The sequence below is a fragment of the Vanessa cardui genome, chromosome 3 (assembly GCF_905220365.1).
Source record: "Vanessa cardui chromosome 3, ilVanCard2.1, whole genome shotgun sequence".
NCBI classification, from domain to species: domain Eukaryota; kingdom Metazoa; phylum Arthropoda; class Insecta; order Lepidoptera; family Nymphalidae; genus Vanessa; species Vanessa cardui.
The window spans coordinates 1460550-1482475 of record NC_061125.1 but is presented as its reverse complement, the minus strand read 5'-3'; the positions used below and the strand labels follow the sequence as shown (position 1 = coordinate 1482475).

Here is a 21926-nt window from a genome sequence, read left to right as displayed (position 1 = left end):
TTAAAGTTTTAACGGCAATTTAAACGCGTAGCAAAATATTTGAGATAAAATGTTGCCATTTTTAAATTTTAAATATCGATACAATATTGATTAATCGATCAATATCTTTTATGTTCTTAAGCAGCATTTATTTTTAAACTGTATATTTTTTAGTTTTAATCTTTATTTTTTAAGAACTGTTATATATAAATTTATAAAGGTTGTGATGGTCTTATGAAAAGTCTAACCTTCGTAGCAATAAAGCGCATCCTTTCGATATGAACACATGATACATTTATATAGATAATAATGTAAAGTTTTTCTTCGATGACTTACTAGCAAAAGGGTCTAAAATTTAAGTCTTTACTCTGGAAGGCTCAAAGAACACATCAGCGCTATTATAAAGCGTACATAGTAACTTCAAGCAACAGAACTTTCGATAACAATCAGAACTAAATAAAATCTAAATGTCATACGAGTCTATGTCCATCCTGAACGGAGTACCCCTCTTGTCAGACCGAGGTCTCTGAATTGAGCCGGAGTATGAACCTATTACTCTTCGGATCCACCACCTCCTCAGCCAGACTGAACTTGGGCAGCTGCTTTATGGAACATATTAGGGATACGTCACCTTGTCTGAGTTGGAATTCTATGTTATCAGCTAGCGGTCTCGCGAGGAGCTCGTCAGATATAAGAGACCAGCGCTGGACCGGTCTAGCTTCCTGCTCCGCGGATAGCACGGGACCCTCCACGAGGAAGGGTTCCAGGAAGGCACGGGGCGAAGCGTCCTGGGAGAGACATCGAGCCAGATGGGCCAGAACCTGAAAGTATTTAGGAAAACATTTAAATTTATATATCTATACCGAAAAATTATGTAAATAAATGCGCAAAACATCACATCTACTTTACAAATGATGCGATTTGAATAATAACAAAAAAGTCGAAATATATTTTACAACTTTAGTTGTTGTCAGGGCCGTATTTAGGGGAGGGCAACCGGGGCAACTGCCCTGGGGCCTCCACGTGAGAGGGGGCCACAGTTTTCAGCAAGTCAACAAATACTGACATATAGTCAAATTATAATAATGTTACTATTTAATATTTTAAAAGTTAACGATATAAATACGAAACAATTCATAGCTTACTGATTGAAATAAAAAAAAACTAATTAATTCATAATAATATAATTATTAGGGTGTTCACGCTTCTGTTTGTCGCTCTCTCACTGCTTTGTGGCCCCGGGGCCTCCACGCCTTTAAATCCGACTCTGGTTGTTAAACAGCTAAAGTTGTTTCGATTTTTTTTTTAAATTCAACGACATACGAAAACATTGTCTATGGAAACGATAAATATTGATTGCAAGCTCTCCGTTCATTCATTCATTCAGCGAGGTGAATACTGACGGAGTCTGCGGAGTGTCGCGGCTGCTGGCGAGTGGCGCGAAGGTACTTCTGCAGTGCGCGCGCCAGCGACGGGAACACGGCTTGAGCCGCCTCGCGCGGGCCCAGGGCGCCGCCTGCGGGGACACGCACATTATGGTGGCCATACACCAGTGGCGTAGCTAGGTGAGGAAGGGCCCCGGTGCATAGAAAAAGAATCGGGCCCTCACTCCCTCTTTCCCATCTCTCTTTAACTAATGATTATCCTTTAAAATTATAGATACCAAATAAGAAATCTTGTGCGCAGGGTCGTGATTTTAGCTACAGAAGTTTAAGGTTTAGTTTAGAGGGCCCCCTGAACTCCGGGGCCCTGGTGCACTGCACCTCCTGGCCCTACGATAGCTACGCCACTGCCATACACGTTAGGGTTTGCAGTATGGTTATGACCGCACATGCTCAACCATATATATATGCACATACACGTTAGGGTATGCATGTAAAATTTTCAAGAAACTCTCAGTCATAAATAGTTGCAGCTACGTGACGGTGTTTTGTAGGACGTTAATTTTTTCTAACGACATCGTCTTTAGGTTCCAATTCCTTTAGCTTATTTATCAATTCACCGTACGCTGCCGATCTTTTGTCTCTGTCGTGATAATCTTTGCACTTTCCGCGCCAAAGACAAGGTTCGGATTGGTAGATAGCAATAAATTCTTCTAGTATGGCGTTGCGCTTGCGACTCGCCATTTTGAATTTCAACGTGATGGTGAGCGCGCGCGACCTTCCACTGCCACTGGCTATAGGATACTGAGAAAACTGCATATATGATATTCGTTAGGTTGCATGTACATGCACCGATAACTGTACAGTTTTATAACATACATGCTAGGGTTTGCATACAACAACAAACAACAACAACAGCCTGTAAATTCCCACTGCTGGGCTAAAGGCCTCCTCTCCCTTTGAGGAGAAGATTTGGAACATATTCCACCACGCTGTTCCAATGCGGGTTGGTGGAATACACATGTGGCAGAATTTCTATGAAATTTGTCACATGCAGGTTTCCTCACGATGTTTTCCTTCACCGCAGAGCACGAGATGAATTATAAAGACAAATTAAGCACATGAAACAGAGGTGCTTGCCTGGGTTTGAACTCGCAATCATCGGTTAAGATGCACGCGTTCTAACCACTGGGCCATTTCGACTCATATGTTGGTTAAGAATGTGCGGTCATAACCATACTGCAAACCCTAACGTGTATGGCCAGCATTAGCGACGGTCGCGCGGCGTGCGGCGGACGTGACGTCACTGACCGTTGGCGGCGGAGAGGCGCACGCGGCGCACGTGCGCGAAGGCGTCCTCGGCGGCGGAGTGCAGGCGCGCGCGGCGCTTGCGCACGCGCCGCTCGCGCTCCGCCTCCTCGTAGTAGCGCTCGTTGTGCGCGGAGCCCGAGTCGCGCCGCCGCCCCGCGCTGCCCGCGCACGAGCCTGCCGACCTGCGGGCGCCGGCAGCCGTTAGCAATCAACAAGCACTATATTTATTTATTTTATTTATTTATTAAATAAAATAAATATATATATATAATTGCTTTGCTGTCGAAACGCTTGGCCCTTGGAGTAGTGGTGCAAAAAGCTTCATCAAAAGTATAACACCTCGCCTCATTGCCTCCACAGGTGACAGGAGGGCTGGTTCGTTTTTTGCCCAGAGGATCGGAATTGCGATTCAACGGGGAAATGCTGCTAGCATTCTTGCCACCATTCCACGCGGTCAAGATTTATACAGTAACTAGTTTTAGTTCATATTTGTATATATATATATATTTAAGCATTTAATGTTGTTAATTCTTATGTTAATAAAGATTATATAATATTTATTTATTTGTTAACATATATACAATAATATTTTCGTTTTAAGGGTGCGAACATAAACTCGAGAAATTTTCCCGTGCACCCTGCGTCATCGACTCTAATCATTACAAAAGTAAAAATCGATTAAAAAAAAAAAAGTACAAAAACTAAACTAAATTAATATATATAATGATAACATTAGATATGACAATGATATGACGAGGTGCCCATCGATTTTTTTTTTTTTTAAATGTATAGGCTAGCGCTTGACTGTATCACACCTGATGGTAAGTGGGATACAGTCTAAGATGGAGCGCGCTTGCCTAGAAGGTGCCTATTCACTCGGGACTTGAAGGTACCCATATTGTAGGTGGTGGGGAAAACGGTCGGGAGGGTATTCCAAACCTTGGCGGTGCGTATCAGAAACGAGGAAGTAAAACATTTCGTACGTGTCTTAAATACGTCAACGTCAACCTCAACCGATGAAGGATGGATTACGTTTATACGGAGTGTGCACTACCTTATTTTTTTTCTTATATTTCGTATTAACGTGAGCACAAGACACAAAATTATTAATTATTTATTTATTTATTTGCGGTTTCATGCTCACACATACAATTAAACTTTAGTTTACATGAAATAAACCCTGCTAGGGCGTAGCAAATGTTAGAGAGACGGACGTTATATCACAATTTTATCTGTCAGATATTCCTCGAGGGTGTAATAGCATTTTTTTTTTAAGAATTTCTTTTAACTTATTTGGGTAGCTTGGTTCATTTATATTTTGCTTAAATACGTCCGGCAATTTATTGAAAATTTTTATGCACATAGCATGTGTGCCCGATTGGTGAAGTTTCAGTTTTGATGTTGTAATTTCAAAATTATATTTATATCGTGATTCAAAGCGCCTCGGGTTTTCAGATATTTGGTTGAACATTTTATTATTGTTTTTAACGAATTTGTAAATTTCTAATATGTAAATACAGGGTAAGGTTAATATTTTTAATGTTTTGAAATGCGGTTTGTTTTTAAGGCGCTCACCTAGTTTGCCCCGAGGGTGTGTTGGTGGTCGAATCTACTTCGTAGAACTTGATGCTGGCCTGGGCCTTTCTCTGCGACTTCGATATGGGAATCTTCTCCAGGTACGGGTTGTATATCGGAAACTCCGTGTAGTACCTCTGCAGGACCCACACGGCCGCCCTCTGTATGCTGAGCTGGCCGATGGAGTACGACCGGCTCTCTCCGTCGGGGCTTCTCACTATTTTAATGTAATATACGGGCTCGAGGTGTCGTATCTCCATCAGCACGACCGCGGCGTAGTGTATGAAGATCAACGTATCCCCAAAACTAGACACGTAGGAAACCAGAGAGGTATAGTCCATTGCCTCCTCCCCGACCGACAAAGCTTTCGTCGCTTCGTTTATTTGTACAAAGTAAAAGAGCCAGTAGGAAAATGTACAAACTGCTAGAATCACGAGCATCATCGCTCTGAACACGAATATTCTTGGCAATATGGCGTTCCTCGGGCGTAAAAAAATAGCCCATATGCCGATAGCTAATAAAACTAGTTTGAAGGCTAATGATAGTAATATACCTTTACACTCGGCCGTGCACGAAAGTAACTGAATGATTTGACTGGGCTGGATAGCTTTGTTCTCTGACAGGCCGGGGAAGAAACCTAACTTTGGCAAAACTACCATTGCTAGTGGGCTCACAAAGGAAACAAAAGATAATCCTAAAGCGATCGTGGTCCCGAAATATCTCGAACAAACAAAACCTAGCCCGCTATCCGAATCCATTGGCCAATTGCTAACATCTTCCATAGACTGTGAGCCTTCTGATGTATTCCCCGTTACAGCTGTGGTGTTCTCCCCCCAATTCTCATCTTGGGGTAGGATTTGAACCTCGATGACTTCTTGACCATCTCTCCCTATTTCTGGATTGATGTTCACACTGGTTTGGAATGGTGCCATTGTGTTGTCCATGCAGTCTTTTTTGTGGGACTTTGTACTCCTGAAACATATTAATATACATAAAAATTAATGAAAAATTGCATGTATTGTAATCTAACATACTGGCAAGATGTGTCACCTGTAGGAATATAGTTAAAAAATAATATCTCAAAGCATCAAATGAAATGTTTTACTTTTCAATAACTATTTAACAACAATATAGAGAGACCGAACACAAAATTCACCAGATAATTGCTATATATTATAAATTAGGCCTGCTATTGTTTGACACTTAACAACTTATCATCCTCATTTGTAATGCAAATTTTGATTACACATCATACAATTGTATTAATTCATTCATTATGCTGATATACATACTATTAATTTATTTATTTATTTAAAAGGTACATCAACATCACACATATTCAGCACTTAAAAATAACAGATAAAACAAAAACAAAAATTAGGACCTGATATGAGTGACAATTACAGATGTACACAACATTCACACAAAGAAAAAAATAAAACTTATTGTCTACCTGTTAAATTTAAGTAATAATTAAAAAAATATATTAAAGAAAAATCATAAGACCTAATATTCAAAACTAATATATAAAAACACAAATAAAAAACCACAAATGAAAAATAAAACAATTATATCTTAGTAACAGTACAGTGATAAAGTGTGACTACAGACAAAATTTTTTATTGATAGATTTTATTCTTAAATCTTATCTTAATTAATACAAGAAATAAGAATAAACTTGTAATCCCTGGTTTCCGTTTGCATACGGTAAATAGAATGTTTTTGGGCAATGTATTATAGGCATATATAATAAGATACCAGAAAATATAATCAATTTACCATTTATAAAATTTAAAAAGGTTATTAAGACTAAATTAATAAATAAATCATATTATTCATTAAAAGAGTACTTTTTAGAAAGAAACTCCTGGAGTTAGGTTCGGATTCCATCATAGGACACTAATTACTGTAAATAACAGCATTGTAAATCTGTTTATTTGAAAAGAGCAACTATGCGAGGTTTCTTGCAATTTCTTCTCGCCAGAAGCTGCTTTCCGAAGCGGTGGTAGAATTTAATTATTGACAATTCAAACATTTCATTGTGAAGTTTACTTGAATAAAATTGATTTGATTAAATGCTAAATAAAGTCAAAATAAATAATTTTACCGGCACACTATCTAATAAATTATACTACAATTTCTTTAAGTAACATTAAATTGTAATTAAAATTTGATAAAACCATAGGTTTCAATTGATTGGTTACTAATTACTACTTGTAGATAGTGGCTTCATTTAAAAGTAAAGGTGTGTTGTGAAATATATGTGTTAACAAAATTGGTTATTTGAAAATTTAGAAGTAAATACTTATTTGTAAGTATTATAAAGTATTATTATTTGTTGTTTATCATCTGTATTTAAAAAAAAAACTAAGTAGAATGTCCTGAATGACACACTTTTCTTACTTTAGTTTAATAGGAGGCTTATCTTGAACATAGGCAAATGTTAGTATGAGTTTTTTGACAACAAATTCATAGCACACTCCAGAATTTTGTTCTTTTAATTTTCTACTTATATAACTTAAGTTACTAATCTGAATATTTTAATCCATTTATTAAAATAAATATAGACGATAGAAATGGCTACACAAAAGTTGTGTTAAACCACTGAATGAAAATTTATTTATATATTATACTTGTTTTCTTAAAATATAAATGCACCAATTGAAACCAGTATCTTTAATACATTTTGCTCACTTTTCTTAAAATTTTGGTACATAAAACATTATCCACATATTTGTCTGTAATATTGTTTGGCTTGTAAATGGAACAAAATAACAATAATTTGCTTACACTTTTTACTTTCCTGTATTTAAAAACCTTAATTACTTAGGGGAGATTATACATTTAGCTGCTACTGTTAAGGGATAATTATAACATCGTTAAATAAACATACCGTGTGCTGCGATGCGTGTGCTGTCTGTGCCTCGAACTCCGCCGAGATCGGCTGCTTATCTCCGACCTCACAGACTCAGTCTCCATTGTAAAACTATTTCACAGTCACGACCGACCCCGCACATTATCCATGAGTACTTTTCTCTACGAACCTGCAATAATCCACCGTGTAATCAAATCACGAAATCGGAGCAATTAAAATGCTTCTACATCACGGAAGTATGCACATATATCAAGTCCGCTTTTCTTATAGAGATAACGTTTTCGACTTTATACATTAGTATAGTTATTGAATTTCTGAGTTCACTGTTCGCCGAAGCAAATTACCTTTGCATTATTGATATTTAAGGGGATTTTCTAATTAGAGCGTCGTTTACAGGTGTCGTCTAGACAATTTCATATTGAATATTATACGACAAAAATCGTTGACAGATAATAACCTAAAACGATGTTGTCTCTGTCATACATACAACGTTGTGTATAGTATTATCTCTTTCATCAACGGTTCTCTTCATTCTACTTAACATGGTAGTATAATATCCGTTCTGAAATATGTTAAAAAAATTACATTTAAAATGATAAAAATTCAATTTAAAAATAAGACGGTAGCATTTAATAATTACATATTATTAATAAATATAATTATTAGTAAATATATTGTAGTAATTAATGTTATTATGAATTATCCAAACAATTTCGCAGCGACAAATAGAAGTGTGGCGGTGAATTCGAAAGAAATATTTAGAGCACTAGATTACAAGAAGTGATAATGATAAGATAACACGTCCGTATCTAGTACATAACTCATTGACCAGCTCATTTTAGACATGAAGGTATTGTTTATTTCTTAAAAATATGGAGGATCCTCAAAATGAAAATACCCAAAGGGAAAGTGGTGAAAATAGAGTGGAAGATCTGTACTTAGACAGAGTAGTAGCTTCACAACCAGAAATCGGACCAACCCCTCCAGATGGGGGATACGGATGGCTGATTGTCTTCTCCGCGATAGTGTATCATATAACCGTGCCTACAATATTAATTTTATATGGATTGATAATTTTAAAATCGATACGAGAGGAGGACCATGAGGTTGGCGAAAAAATGAAGATATGGGACGTTGATGTAGCACTTATGCCCGTTATTATGGTGGTGATTAGGCTACTTCTAGAGTCATGGTGCAGAGCTGTTGTGAAGATTTTCAATATGCCAAGATTCACTGCATTAGCTGGCTTGTGTTTGACCGTGGCTGGCGTGCTATTGTCAAGTTACTCCACAAGCACATACAGTAATAACCACATTGTGAACATATTTTCGGGAATATTTGCTGGTAAGTTACAATTGTTATAGTATTGCCTGATTTCGACGCGAGTATTATGAGGCATTGTTCTGTCTCATTGTTTATGAAGGTCACACACACGGTATGTGACGAGTATAACAATGTAATATTTTGTATGCGATTAAGCAGATATGTTAAAGTATTGTTTTTAATGACGGTCACATTATATTGACTAACCGTAATTATCTTTGATGGTATTGATTTGAGCCGCCGGCATAGTATTTGCACAAACGAATTCATTGAAGTACTTTTTGTTTTTATTTTTATGTTAAATTTTTAATTTTAATTTACCACTATTTGGCACTGAACTTAATTAATTTACATATTGTTTATTATCACTTCATATAAACTTTATTTAAGCACCTAGGGATGTAAGAATTAAATACTAAAAAATATGCTATGTAACATAAGTAGATGTGTTTCATAGTATTGATATAGCTGTACATTTAAAACATTTTAATATAAATCACTTCGTATTGGATTTATATTGTTTTAGTATAATTAAGATTAGACGTATAAATGTTTAACATTTCTTAATATATCTAGGCAAAATTGTGCATGGACGTTTGTGTGGGAATTACTGAGAGTTTAATGAAATTCATAAATTCACTGACTCAATATTATTAATCACTGACCATAACAATAGAACGAACTTACTTAAATTCCTGGAAAACAACTTCACATTTGAAGCATTTGAGTTACCGCACCGCAATCAATTATAAAATATTTTATAGGTATTGTATAAAATAACTAGGTACGTTGTATATCACAGTGGTCTCGCATTAAACTATTTTTCTGTAAAATTAAGTAGCTTACTGTTTATTTTATCGTATATGAAATACCAGTTTACTCCGAGACTTACTTTTTGATATTTCCTGGCTAAATTAATCGCATCTGCATATTATCATATATTCTTTTCTTTATAATAAATTTCTAAAAATGCTTCATAGGTGCAGGATGCGCTTTAACTGGTCAGCAAACAGATGTCATCATCACTCACTACTTCAGAGAGAAACTTACGATTGCGCAAAGACTCGTACGCATGGCACCTTCCCTTGGCAACGTATTGGCGTGCCTTCTGGTCGGCTATCTGTGCACTATTTACACAAGTGATATAGTTGTAATGATTTATGGAGCTATACTTATGCAAAACTGTCTCTTCCTTGCCGCTTACACTCGGCCAATATATATCGAAAGAGTTATTCGAACAACTTATAACATGCTTCGAGCTGTTGAAGATGATGATGAAGTGATATTTTCGAATCAGAGTCCAAATCAAAGACCGACTGAAACACAAAATGCAACCAGAAGTCCGACTACGATCGCCGAAAATGTCGTGTCGACTCAAGACGAAGAAACTGATGTTGTCGTTTTTAAATCAAAACGCGATGCAAAAGAAATTCTCGACCCAGAGGTGCGACACAGAGAGAATAACACACAAGCGAGATTTTCATCAGATTTCAGTGCAATGTACGATGGTCCTTCGACGAACAGATTTTCGTCGGACTTTGGAGCTCTCGACATAACAAGTTATAGTCGAATAAGCGGTTATCAGGAACTGGAGAACATTGACAGAGACGTACAAATTCCTCAGCCTCTCTACAGGGAAACAACAGTGAACGCTCCTTCAAACAGTCTGGTCTTTACGTCAGATGTAACTCCAGGAACAGCAAGACGGACGGCTACTTTGAAAAAGAACTTCATAACGGTCGTTAATATGTTACTCGACTTAAATTTCTACTTATACACGCTATTACACCTGTGCACTACTTTTTCGATACTTATATTAGGGTTGGTGTTTCCTGCGATGATGTGGGAATTAAACACTTCGATGAACATCTGGTCGGTGAGTGAAATTATTTCATACGATCTTAACAGATACCATGTTTCCTAGCGACTACAACAAAAAAACAACAACAACAACAGCCTGTAAATTCTCACTGCTAGGCTTCTTCTCCCTTTGAGGAGAAGGTTTGGAACATATTCCACCACGCAGGTGAAATACACATATGTGTAATTTTTATGAAATTTGTCACATGCAGGTTTCCTCACGATGTTTTCCTTCACCGCTGAGTACGAGATGAATTATAAAGACAAATTAAGCACATGAATCAGCGGTGCTTGCCTGGGTTTGAATCCGCAATCACCGGTTAAGATGCACGCGTTCTAACCACTGGGCCATCTCGATTCATCATCTTTCCTAGCGACTATATATAAATAATAAGAATATGTCATTAATATCTTACAACTACTACTACATTACTGGTTTTCAACTGCCTCTGCCCAACACAATTATAATGCAAAAATTATAAAATAAAATTTCGAAAATTACTCCAGCCATTTGATTCATGATGACATTATGTTCACTTTATTTCGTTTTTAGGTAGCGTCGATGACAGCTATAGCTCATGGGGCGGCGCTCATGTTTATAATGCTATGCATTGCATTACCAAAAAACATAAATGAAAAGGCACGATTATGTGCTACCTTCTGCGTTTGTGGTGCTATTGGCTTTTACGGTAAGATTTTTTATTTTGTTTCGAAAACATAAGGTAAGTTGCTACCACTACATTTGTGATTAGAAAAATCCTAGGTATTTCGTTAACCTGATCATGATCAAGCAATACATCAAAAGCAATGATGTTGTAGTAAACAGATATGTTATAAACGCGCAAAAAGTGAAGACTAGAAAACGTCCTAATTGGGACATTTGCCTTTAGTCGTTTTACGTAGTAATACGTTATAATACATCATAATTACGTAGTAATACGTTATGCGTAATTAACACATCTAGTTATCCCTTTCACTTATTGTTTTTAACAAGCTATCCTTTTTACTTTTAACGAAATGTAAAATAAATTCAAATAAACGGTCCACGGCGCGGCACACTTTTTTCTGTTGTTTAGTATGGATATAACATACCTGTTTATTAGAATATCATTGATCAAAAGTATTTTATTTTACTATATTTAGGGAAACAAACAATAAACTAAACTTATGGGATATGGATATATAAAATTACATATATCAGCTAAGTTTCCCTTTGTTATTGAAAAAATCACAATATCAACATTGTGGAGTGTAGTATAGATTAATTATACTATTTCTATTTAACAGGTATAACCCTTTCAACAAGCAAAAGTTTCCTGACTGTATGGTGCATGTTCGCAAGTTTTTCAACAGCAGCGTCGAGCGTCCTCCAACAGCCGCTTTACAACGCGCTTAATGAGTTCGACACAACAGCGACAATGACCACAGCTAACGCCATCGTCGCCATCATCATAATGGTGTGGTCACTTGTGTATAATTACGAATATAAAACATGTTTCTTTATTGCCAGCCTCTTGCAGACAGGTACAGCATGTGTTTTCTTCGCAGCCTCATTTAGAAGAAGAAGATAATATACTAATTATATAATTTCAACAATAAACTAAATAAAAATAGGTTACATATTTTAGAAATTTAATTAACATCTAAAACAAAATTAATTTATTAATGATGACTTAATTTGGAAAAGTATGTTTTTAATGAAATTCTCAAACCTTTGGTTAGGTTATAAAAAAGAATCAAATTTGAAAAAAAGTAAGGATTGTTTGTATTTAGTACTCTCTCTATTCGATTCGAATTGACCGTCAGTAATTTTTTTAAATATATTTCGCGCCAATTTTAGAGAATTATGCTGTTCTGCCTGTGCCATCATCTACCAAAAACTGCAAATTAAAGACTGATTTGAAAGCTTTGAAGAGCTTTCATCATAAATATCACTTAACATTGGTAGATATTTACCACAAAGTACAATCTCATCAAACCAAGTTTAAATGTTTTTTTTTTTTTTTCGAAAAGTGGCGCAGGGGAACCTTACTCAACTTTATAACTCAAATCAGTTTATTGATAATATAATTTTCCAATAGGATTATTTTCGCATTTTATGTCATGGTACAAATGAAACGAATACACTTTTTTTATTTATTGTATAAGAGATCATTGCTTACATTAAGTATACGAATGAAATATGTTATAACACAGATTAAAATATAAGTAAATAATTACGGTTTTCTATAGCATAAGAAATAAAAATGAAGATGTCAATAAAGCTATATTTACAAACTTTCTATGATGTGTTAAATAGTAACAGTTTTTAGTCATGAATGTTATAGTTCGTAATTTCATTGTTGAGTAGTTATAATATATGCAATTTAATTTATATTAACACACTTAATTTTGTATTAACATTTTAATTGAAAAAAAAGAAACGAAATAAATGTAATTTATAATTTAAATCTATTTAATTATACGAATAAATATATTTTTTTATAAATAATATGTGGTTTGTATACCCTCACACAGACTTAAAATTAAAATACACCTGTATTTGATGAATAAACCTAATAGGAATGTTAAATAAATGTGAACCTATACTTACATCCAGACTATATGCTCCAAAATAAAACCGACTATAGTTTACTTTTAAAATTCGATTATAATGGCACTGCATACAATTTTGTATACATATTGAATACTCCAATAATTTATTTAAGTTTTGTGATGTATCAAAAAAATTAAATGCCAATTTAAATATTGAATTTAAATGAAAATCAAATATGTAAATATTCAGGACTTAATTTCGAATGAACTATGTACTTTGACTATGTCCTTTGTAATATACAATGTTGTTAAAATTGGTGTAGAAATTGCTTTGATAATTATAGTTGATATCATATAGCCTATTAGAAGTTATTCTTTTATATGAAATCCTGCCTGTATTTTTAACTGTGTAATTAACATTAGCGCCGTATGTGTATAGAGTACTGATAATAATTGTAGTCGTATTAAAATTAATCTTATTCAATTTAACTTAACAAGTCCATCATTTCACTAGTATTCAACTTTTTAACTGTATTATTATTGTTCGTACTGTTTTGACTCTGGCTAGGTAAAAGAGATTCAAAGGCTGACCAGTCTTGTTTCATACTGCTCTGGTTGTTTTGATTATTTGCCCATTTATTGTTAAAATTACCGCTTGCATTTGAAAAATTCCCCATCGGCTGAGTCCATCCCGTACTTGGGGGTAAAGCAAGTTGATTATCAAAGGGCATGCTGCTATTTTGATAACCAAGGTTAGCTGAAGAATTTCCAACATTGAGATTATAGTTTGGTAAAGTTTGTGTTATTGGTGTTGGTTGGCCCATGTTCGATGCTGGTTGGAGAGGCCTAGTTGTCAGTTGGTTAAGATTGGACTGGAGTAATGAACTGGTTAGGTCGACTGGTTTTGAAAGCTGTGGAGGAGGAACGATTGCGGGAGCAGGAATTACGTGTGGAGGATGCTGCCGGGAAAACTTTCGGGCACTCTCTTGTTGCTGTGCAATCCTGAAAACGAAAATACTATTTAAACAAATTATTCTTACATAAATTTACTACTCAACGCTAGATGGCGCTGTTGGGACTTTGCAAGAAGCTTATATAGTACGACACAACTTAGATGTCGCATCGGCAAAATTCGTAAAACCGATCACATCCGAATTGAGTACGCTATCCCAAATTATCAATATTTATTTCTCATGCGAATATGACCTTTGCATAAACGTAATAACTTGTAATATTATATGACCTAATATATTCGTCAATTTGACGCGTCGATTTACATGCACTTGCTTTGTCTGACGCGCGAATCTATAGCGACGAATAGCGTCGAATGGCGCGATAGGGAGCTATTTCTGTTGGTTGTGTAAATCGGCAGTAATCGGTTTTAATTTCATTCCATTGCATTTTCCGATGCTACATCTAATTTGTGTCCTACTATAACTGTTTATTATTCTTACCTCTGTTTGTCTTCAATACTAAGAGACCCACTTTCAATGACATTCATAGCAGCTGGTTCACTCTTTTCTTGTTTGGAATTAAATGAAAAAGGATCAATGCCGAGCCCTGAGAACATTTTGTCTATGTCTGTTTGAGGAGCCGCTGGTACGAGATTGTCTGATGATGTCAAAGCCTGTTCCATTACCCTGGAATTTCAAAATTTTTCGTATAATTATCGAATGTATTGTTTTTCGCATAATTATCGCGGATTATGACAAGCAATCGCATCCTAGAATGACTTATTGGTGGCAGGAATATTAAAATATTTTATAACACAACATGTTACGATGCGAAGGCCTAGTGTGATTCTGCCAAGTTACTTACAAGAGAATACCATTTCTATTAATTACTTAAATCTAAGAAATGATCACCTGTATTTTCCTATAATTACAATCTAGAATACAACAATACAAAGTTTTTTATTGGGTAAAATAAATAAGGGATCTTACACAAAGTTCTCGTGCTATTAAATGTCAGTACTTCAGAAATGGTATTCTTACAAAAGAATACCATTTCTATTAATTACTTAAATCTAAGAAATGATCACCTGTATTTTTCTATAATTACAATCTAGAATACAACAATACAAAGTTTTTAATTGGGTAAAATAAATTAGAGAATCTTGCACAAAGCTCTCGTGCTATTAAATGTCATTACTTTAGTAACAATTTTGAAAGCTTATTCAAAACCTTGCAGTATAGAGAAAAATGTTAATCAATAATGTTTCTCGAGTAATTGAAATTCATTCAAATCACTCTTCTAAGAATAAATTAAAAATTAAGACCAAATTTGACAAAGTTTATAAATTTTGTATTGTCTGTTCGGTTTATAATTAGAGTTCAAAAATACTCACTTAGACTCATTCTGTATAGAGTTTAGTTGTTCCAACTTAGTTCTATGCTCAGCCTCCACCTTGGAGATCATTTGCTTCACAAGTGAAATCAGAGCATTAAACTGGTTCAATGTTAACCCATTTTCAACACATAGTGGTATTAGGAAAGGCAAAACTTTCGTTGCCATGACCTCTTTCGTTATTCCGAGTTTTTTATGACTTAGAGTTAGCTTGTAAATACCTGTAAAAATATTCATCAAAGTTAATAATAAGTGAATTTTAAAAAATTTGAATTTGGCAGGCAAAACTTTGGGCTTAATTTCCATGTATAATTAAATTAAAATGTTGTGAATAAACCTACATGCCTCAAATGGTATTCCACATGCGAATCAACCTAACCTAATTGGGTAAGGGTGATTTGAGGGTCGCCAAACTTTCTCCTTAAGGATAGCCCAGCAGTGGAAAAATTATTTATGGTTTGATATATTATGTTACAATGAAATAGAAATACAATTTTTAAGAGTGATTACATGTTTGTTAAATGACACTTAGAATCTTTTATAAAGGTTGTTTAGTTCATAAATTATGTAAAATTGATAAATCGTAATAGCATTCATACTATCACCCATAGTTCGCTAATAGAATTTTATTGGTGATTTTATTTAAAAACTAGTATAAAGTATATTAATAAATACAGCACGTTTAAATAGATACAAACATACCCAAAATTCCCATTAGCACAGCTGGTTCTCTCGACGGTATCTGCGGTAGGAACGGAATAATTTCGTCCAACACGAGCCATTTGTCCAAATGCTCCAACAATTTGCCCAAACATAAAAGACAGTTCACACGAACCGAAATATAGTTCGTACTTATACACAGCTTCTTTATACGCGGTAATAGAGCATTCTTCATGGCCGGATAATCGATCAGGGAAGCGAATGTTGGCAACACCGACAAGCAAAGCTCTTGGATTTGTTGAGCGTCTGATTCCAACGCACGATACAACATTGGCAGAATATCACTCTTTACTTCATCACCAGGAGTCAATTTCAATAGCAGCTCCATTTTTTGCATAAATATCAGTAATATTTGTATAGGATCTTGTATAAGCATCACTGGTTTTAGAACTGGCAGGATATATTTTATGTACTCGTCTTTCGTTGAGTTTTCGGCTATGAGCAGAACATTTGGAAGTACAAAGGGAACCATCGGGGGGTTGACGAATTCTTTCGTGAGACACGGCAAAATCCTATAGATGCAAATTCGATGTGGCATTTTTTGTATAATTTGCGGTAGGCCTTTGTAAAATTGAGATTTTTGTAAGTTGTCCCATTGAAATAATGAGTCCAAATAATTTAATGTTTTAACACCAACATCTTCAAAATATGGAATCTGAAAAGAAGAAAGAAAATTGATATTTTAAAACTAAGATTAATACTATACTATAGTAAGAGATAGGATGAAATAAAATCTCCATAGTATTTGATGCTAAGTTTAAGACAAAATAAATTAAAATTAGTGACCATGTAAGGTGTTTAAACATCTTCCTGGATTTATTTATATTTTTTTAGAACTCTAGATAAACTAATATAATTACATTTTGAGTGACAGACCCTAATAGCTGAATGGCTGTTTATTAATCAGTATTAATTTTGTTTCTTGTTTGTGGTGTACAATAAAGTATCATTTATTTATTGTTTAGTAGGATAATATTAATTGTTATAAATTTAAATTTCATATCCAGTAATTAATTACTTAAGTGATTTATAATAATTGAATTCAAAAACTTTTTAAATTATCACACAATCTTAAAAATAGTATGCATCATTATATTATGTACCAAGCTCTACTAAAATATAGAATCATCAAAATCAAAATAAAATAAAATCAAAATAAACTTTATTCAAGTGGGCTTTTACAAGCACTTTTGAATCATCATTTAACAATTAAGTGAAGCTACCACCGGTTCGGAAAGTAGATTCTACCAAGAAGAACTGGCAAGAAACTCAGTAGTTACTCTTTTTCAACATCTAAAAAAGTACAGTCATGTTAGTTAATACAATTATTTGAATTAATATGTCCTGCCTGGATGTCAACCCGTATTAATTCCACACCTTTTTATCATCTACAAAATATTTAGCTTTACAAAGAGTAATTGAACAAGAGAATATTTACAAGGATATTATTGAGATATTTATTTAGAATTATGATTATATTGTTATGATGATTAATAAATCTAAATACCCCTAGTATTTATGTTTTGTTAAACTGAACAAAATAGATAGAATATAAATATGGATGCTTACCTTTAAAAATTGATGTGGATCAGGTCTGAGTTCTGGAGTGGCATTTAACATTAATTTTACAAATTCTCTTAAGCCTTCATTTACACAGAATAATCTAGAAGGTGGCAAATTTTTGATTTCATTTACAAATCTTTTAAACTTCCCATAATCATTACCAATGTTGCCTAATGTTTGGTGTCCAGTGCTGTGTATAGCATAGATGAACATACCTAGTGAGTAAATATCACTTGCCGGAGAATGTGAGGCAGATAAAATATATTCAGGTGCCAAATAGTCTAAGGCAGGCTGAGTTAAGGGAGGCATGGCCTGGCAATATTCAGTAAAAGGCCAAAACGGCGCTGAACCAGTCATGCTTTGATTGGCAATACAAAAGTCAAAACCAAATATTTTCCAAGCACCCTGTTGGTTTACAATAATAGATTCTGGGCAGATATTGTGATGGAGCAATTTGACATCATTGTGTAAAAATGCTAGACCTTCGGCTATTTGCATCAAACCATATTTTATTTCAACTTCATAAAGTTTATAGTTAACTATATTATTCGGGACTGGTTGAGGCATATTCTCTGTATTTCCAAGTATATTAGCTAAGCTCGCAAAGACGGGTTCAGTAGCAAAAGCCAGACTTTCTCTGCTCTCTTCTAAGCTGTGCTGGACTGTTAGTATTTGAGGGTGCCTCAACTTCGTTAGCTGCACAATACCGCGTTTTAAAATGTCTATCATTATGTCTCTGTCGGTTTTCGACCATCTTTCCAATTGTTTCTTCTCAAAAACAAATATTGATGCTTCTTGCTTTGTTGATTTTTTATAACCTTTGTAAACTTTCCATAACAAACCTACAAAAGACGGGTAATTGGTACAAAATAATAATATTTTCACTTTAACTAAGAATGTATATAATAAAGATAGGTGTCTTTACCAGGCCCAGCGCTAGCAATGTATTGAGTAGCTTCGAATTCTCGGGTGACTGGATTTCCTGGTAAAACTCCTGATAATTGTGACACTGTATTACTGACGGACGAATAGAATTTGTTAAATACTTCCATTTTTGTTTAGCTTAACGCGTAGGTATTGCGAAAAGAAGAAACATTACAAAAAAAAGATAAAATGTAGCATTAGCCAAAAAGATTATGAAGTATGAACAAGTGACAAAAACTGTCAATGTCAATACTGAATCCGACTATCGAAATAAACCAGATTACTGTACTTGTGTTCGATATTTATTTGACTTAAACTACTTCTAGTGTGATTTGCATTCATAGCATCCTAAATAAAATATAATTCAAAATTTAATATAAATATTTTTATGTGCTTTACATGTCATCTAAGATAGTTTGTGCACAGTGAACTAACATAACAATATTCATATAAATTATATGGTTCAAAAATGTATACTTCACTTTTGACAAGTGACAAGTTGAAGTTTTAAGGTGAAAAGTGAAAACAAAACCTTAAGAGAATTAATATTGACAGAAAACTACATATTTATTTAATTCTTGGAATTTATTATATACCTCTAGTAAAGTAAAAGTTTCTAGAGAAATAAAAAGCAGTAAAAAAGATACTACATAGAAGAAACAAACATATTTTCGTTAGACAAAATGTGTTTTCAGAACGTCAAATGAAAATAATGTTATTTTAAAAACAATAACATGGATTTGCGATGGATAACTATAACGATAGTTCTTACACTAGCAAAATTAACCATGTCGGAAAGTGACCCCTACTACAAGGAACCATATCGTCCATTAGGACCTCTTGTAAAATGCAGCTTCCTACCCATGGAATTCCTGGAATGTGACGAACCAGTTGACCACAAGGGTAATGAGACAGCAAAAAAAGCTGTTAAACATGGATGTGTTAAATTCGGTGGTGTACGTTACGAAGATGTGGAAAAGACAAAGGTGCAGTGTAAAGCACTGGATGGCATTGAATGCTACGGAAACCGTAGCTTCCTAAGAGATGGATTTCCTTGTGTACGTTATTCTGGACATTATTTCACTACCACTCTCATTTACAGTATTTTGTTAGGTTTCCTAGGTATGGACCGTTTTTGTCTTGGACAAACTGGCACAGCAGTGGGGAAACTTCTTACCCTAGGTGGACTAGGAATTTGGTGGATTGTTGATGTAGTTTTATTAATTACTAATAATTTGCATCCAGAGGATGGAAGTAATTGGAATCCATATGTGTAATTTAATGTAAAGATTGTAATAATGTAAATAAAATGTTAAACTATTTTTTTTGTTTTCTTTCAACATTAAATAAAAAACAAAAATTTATATACTGCATTTAAAGTTATTCTTTTTCAAAATGGAAATATTAAATAATCAATTTTTTTATAGCTCTGTTGATAATAACTACACATTTTTTAGGTTTTCTCTGTGCACAAACAATATTTATCTATCTGATACTCTGCACTTCTGATACACTTTCATGGTCAAACCCAGTGCAGTGCAGAACCGAAATTGATAAAATTTGAATGAAGTAAGCTCAAATCTCAAGGAACAACATATGCTAGATTTTTATACCTCATACCTGCTGATCAACCCCTAAAATGCAAGCAAAGCTGTAGGCGATAACACTTTTTAATATAGACCTGTTTTGTTATGTTGAAACATTTTATAAATGGCATCATAATGCTTTAATTTAGCTGAAACATTATTGTACATTATATTTGTCCTTGTCTCTAAAATAACCATTAAGCACTTACAGTCATGGCTTTCTTTATTTGATAAGGAGGTTGAGTTTAAAATTTGTGAAAACTATTTTTTAATTATAAATTGTAGTATCATGTACTTTGATAACAAATATATTAAGCATCATCACAATTTCCACTGCGATCCAGTAATTTGAGCAGTCTGATCTTTCCAGAATGAAAAGTTATAAGAATATGGAACTAAACTGACAATGTAGTTTATAAATAGCAGTAATTAGTTTCATAATTTAGTTAATAAATTGAAATTAAGTAAATCTACAAACATTAAAAGTGTGATAAATTTCAGCTCAATTAGGATGAAACTACTACATTCCATGATAAAATCTGATCTAAATATTCTTTTGGTTAGTAGAAAATTCACAATAAAGAGTATATGTGCAACAGATATTATGCAACAAATATTTAATACAGATAGTTAATAAAACTTTGATAATAGCAATTGAGACATTATAAATGCTTTAGTTTTTGACAAATTGTACAACTTTGCACTAATATCACTTAATTAATAACTTTAAAATGGCATTCTTCAAAATTTTCAAAAATATGAATAATTAATCCATATATTATACCATCAATCAATAAAATATAATTAATTAATCCATTTTTAATTGAAATGAGAAACCAATTACTTCATCATAGCAAAAAAAAAATCATTAAAATCTATGATGTTAAACTAAATAAATAAAACAAAATCTGGAAATTTACATAGTTTATTTAAACTTAAGCCACTAAAGCAGAGGCAGTGCTCGACTCATATTTCCAGTTGGGAGGGAGCACACTCTTTGTCTTATAGTAGCGGGCCAATCTGTGGATTCTGGACTCGACAAGAATGAGTCTGAATTTGCTGTCCTTGTCCTTCCTGTTACGTTCCAAGTGCTTCCTCATGGCAACAGCTTTCTTGATTAGGTAGTATAAATCTTCTGGTAGATCCGGAGCAAGACCCATAGCCTTCATGATACGCAGGATCTTTTTGCCTGTGACAAATCTGACTTGGGCAACTCCATGAGAATCCCTGAGCATAACACCTGAAATTAAATGGTAAAATGAAATTGTGTACATATTTTCTCAAGTTAAGTTAACAATTTCAAGAACGTCTACGATGGTATTATATCTTAGAAGGTTGTAATATTCAGTTTCTTATCACCACGCATTTTAAGAATATAATCATAATGGTTGTTAAATGATCAATTAATAAATAATTACAGGTGAAGAATACACAAAAACTCATAAACGTTTGGATATTTACATGATACATACCGATTTGGGAAGGAGTGAGGCCTTTTTTGCCAAGTTTGAAAATTTGTTCCTTGACATCATCAGCGGTCAGTTTTAACCAAGTGGGTACACTGCGGCGATAAGGCAACGCCGACTGTGAGATACCTTTACTGAAACACAAAATAAGACACTGTTATAGAACGCCATGCGGTACACGCGAACATCACCGTATAGGTTAGACTGTCACTTGGGAGACCCTATCTCGAAATTAAGGTAAACCACATATAAATATAATGAAATAGGCTTTGCGCAACATAAATAATAAGAAATTACCCAGGTGCGTGCATACGACCCATGGTTGCGGGTTTTTACAATAATCGCCGACCTGACAACGACAACAAGAGAAATCGAAAAGATGGTGTCCGGAAGACAGTATATTATTCAGTTGTCTATGTTACCGTTCATTCATTCACTGAACTAGGCTTGCCATATAATTTTTCACATTCGTCTATACTCT

General features: G+C 34.3%; 5 protein-coding genes across 5 annotated transcripts; 2 read left to right on the top strand and 3 right to left on the bottom strand.

Moving 5' to 3' along the window:
- Positions 1 to 148: 148 nt before the first annotated feature.
- Positions 149 to 7570, bottom strand: LOC124543717 (vang-like protein 1). The gene is made up of 6 exons (XM_047121991.1): positions 7467 to 7570; positions 7141 to 7291; positions 4248 to 5219; positions 2673 to 2854; positions 1383 to 1495; positions 149 to 800 (listed from the first exon to the last, which is right to left on the bottom strand). The coding sequence occupies exons 2-6, from the start codon at positions 7224 to 7226 to the stop codon at positions 492 to 494; spliced, it is 1662 nt and encodes a 553-aa protein (XP_046977947.1). The 5' UTR covers positions 7227 to 7291; positions 7467 to 7570; the 3' UTR covers positions 149 to 491.
- A 351-nt stretch (positions 7571 to 7921) lies between these two features.
- On the top strand, positions 7922 to 11972 carry LOC124543502. Its single transcript, XM_047121725.1, has 4 exons — positions 7922 to 8466; positions 9426 to 10321; positions 10859 to 10994; positions 11593 to 11972. Exons 1-4 carry the CDS (start codon positions 7995 to 7997, stop codon positions 11874 to 11876), a joined length of 1788 nt encoding a protein of 595 aa, XP_046977681.1. The 5' UTR covers positions 7922 to 7994; the 3' UTR covers positions 11877 to 11972.
- Positions 11973 to 13187: 1215 nt separating this feature from the next.
- LOC124543501 (SCY1-like protein 2) lies at positions 13188 to 18673 on the bottom strand. Its single transcript, XM_047121724.1, has 6 exons — positions 18395 to 18673; positions 17476 to 18311; positions 15889 to 16561; positions 15188 to 15407; positions 14295 to 14480; positions 13188 to 13842 (listed from the first exon to the last, which is right to left on the bottom strand). The coding sequence occupies exons 1-6, from the start codon at positions 18519 to 18521 to the stop codon at positions 13326 to 13328; spliced, it is 2559 nt and encodes an 852-aa protein (XP_046977680.1). The 5' UTR covers positions 18522 to 18673; the 3' UTR covers positions 13188 to 13325.
- A 191-nt stretch (positions 18674 to 18864) lies between these two features.
- Positions 18865 to 19715, top strand: LOC124543503 (TM2 domain-containing protein CG11103). The gene has a single exon (XM_047121726.1). It carries the CDS (start codon positions 19128 to 19130, stop codon positions 19668 to 19670), a length of 543 nt encoding a protein of 180 aa, XP_046977682.1. The 5' UTR covers positions 18865 to 19127; the 3' UTR covers positions 19671 to 19715.
- A 1173-nt stretch (positions 19716 to 20888) lies between these two features.
- Positions 20889 to 21893, bottom strand: LOC124543609 (40S ribosomal protein S13). Its single transcript, XM_047121858.1, has 3 exons — positions 21743 to 21893; positions 21452 to 21579; positions 20889 to 21219 (listed from the first exon to the last, which is right to left on the bottom strand). Exons 1-3 carry the CDS (start codon positions 21763 to 21765, stop codon positions 20915 to 20917), a joined length of 456 nt encoding a protein of 151 aa, XP_046977814.1. The 5' UTR covers positions 21766 to 21893; the 3' UTR covers positions 20889 to 20914.
- Positions 21894 to 21926: the final 33 nt, after the last annotated feature.

Bases quoted from the DNA above. Each gene is read 5' to 3' on its own strand.
- LOC124543717 (XM_047121991.1), bottom strand. From the start codon at position 7,226: ATGGAGACTGAGTCTGTGAGGTCGGAGATAAGCAGCCGATCTCGGCGG. The intron at 5,220-7,140 runs GTATGTTTATTT...AATATGTTTCAG, and splicing joins CACACGCATCGCAGCACACG to GAGTACAAAGTCCCACAAAA. The intron at 2,855-4,247 runs GTGAGCGCCTTA...CGGCGCCCGCAG, and splicing joins ACACCCTCGGGGCAAACTAG to GTCGGCAGGCTCGTGCGCGG.
- LOC124543502 (XM_047121725.1), top strand. From the start codon at position 7,995: ATGGAGGATCCTCAAAATGAAAATACCCAAAGGGAAAGTGGTGAAAAT. The intron at 10,322-10,858 runs GTGAGTGAAATT...TTTCGTTTTTAG, and splicing joins CTTCGATGAACATCTGGTCG to GTAGCGTCGATGACAGCTAT. The intron at 10,995-11,592 runs GTAAGATTTTTT...TCTATTTAACAG, and splicing joins TGGTGCTATTGGCTTTTACG to GTATAACCCTTTCAACAAGC.
- LOC124543501 (XM_047121724.1), bottom strand. From the start codon at position 18,521: ATGGAAGTATTTAACAAATTCTATTCGTCCGTCAGTAATACAGTGTCA. The intron at 14,481-15,187 runs GTGAGTATTTTT...TTGAAATTCCAG, and splicing joins TCTATACAGAATGAGTCTAA to GGTAATGGAACAGGCTTTGA. The intron at 13,843-14,294 runs GTAAGAATAATA...TTTCGTTTTCAG, and splicing joins AGTATTGAAGACAAACAGAG to GATTGCACAGCAACAAGAGA.
- LOC124543503 (XM_047121726.1), top strand. From the start codon at position 19,128: ATGGATTTGCGATGGATAACTATAACGATAGTTCTTACACTAGCAAAA.
- LOC124543609 (XM_047121858.1), bottom strand. From the start codon at position 21,765: ATGGGTCGTATGCACGCACCTGG. The intron at 21,580-21,742 runs GTAATTTCTTAT...TTTGTGTTTCAG, and splicing joins GGTCGTATGCACGCACCTGG to TAAAGGTATCTCACAGTCGG. The intron at 21,220-21,451 runs GTATGTATCATG...ATTTAATTTCAG, and splicing joins CCTCACTCCTTCCCAAATCG to GTGTTATGCTCAGGGATTCT.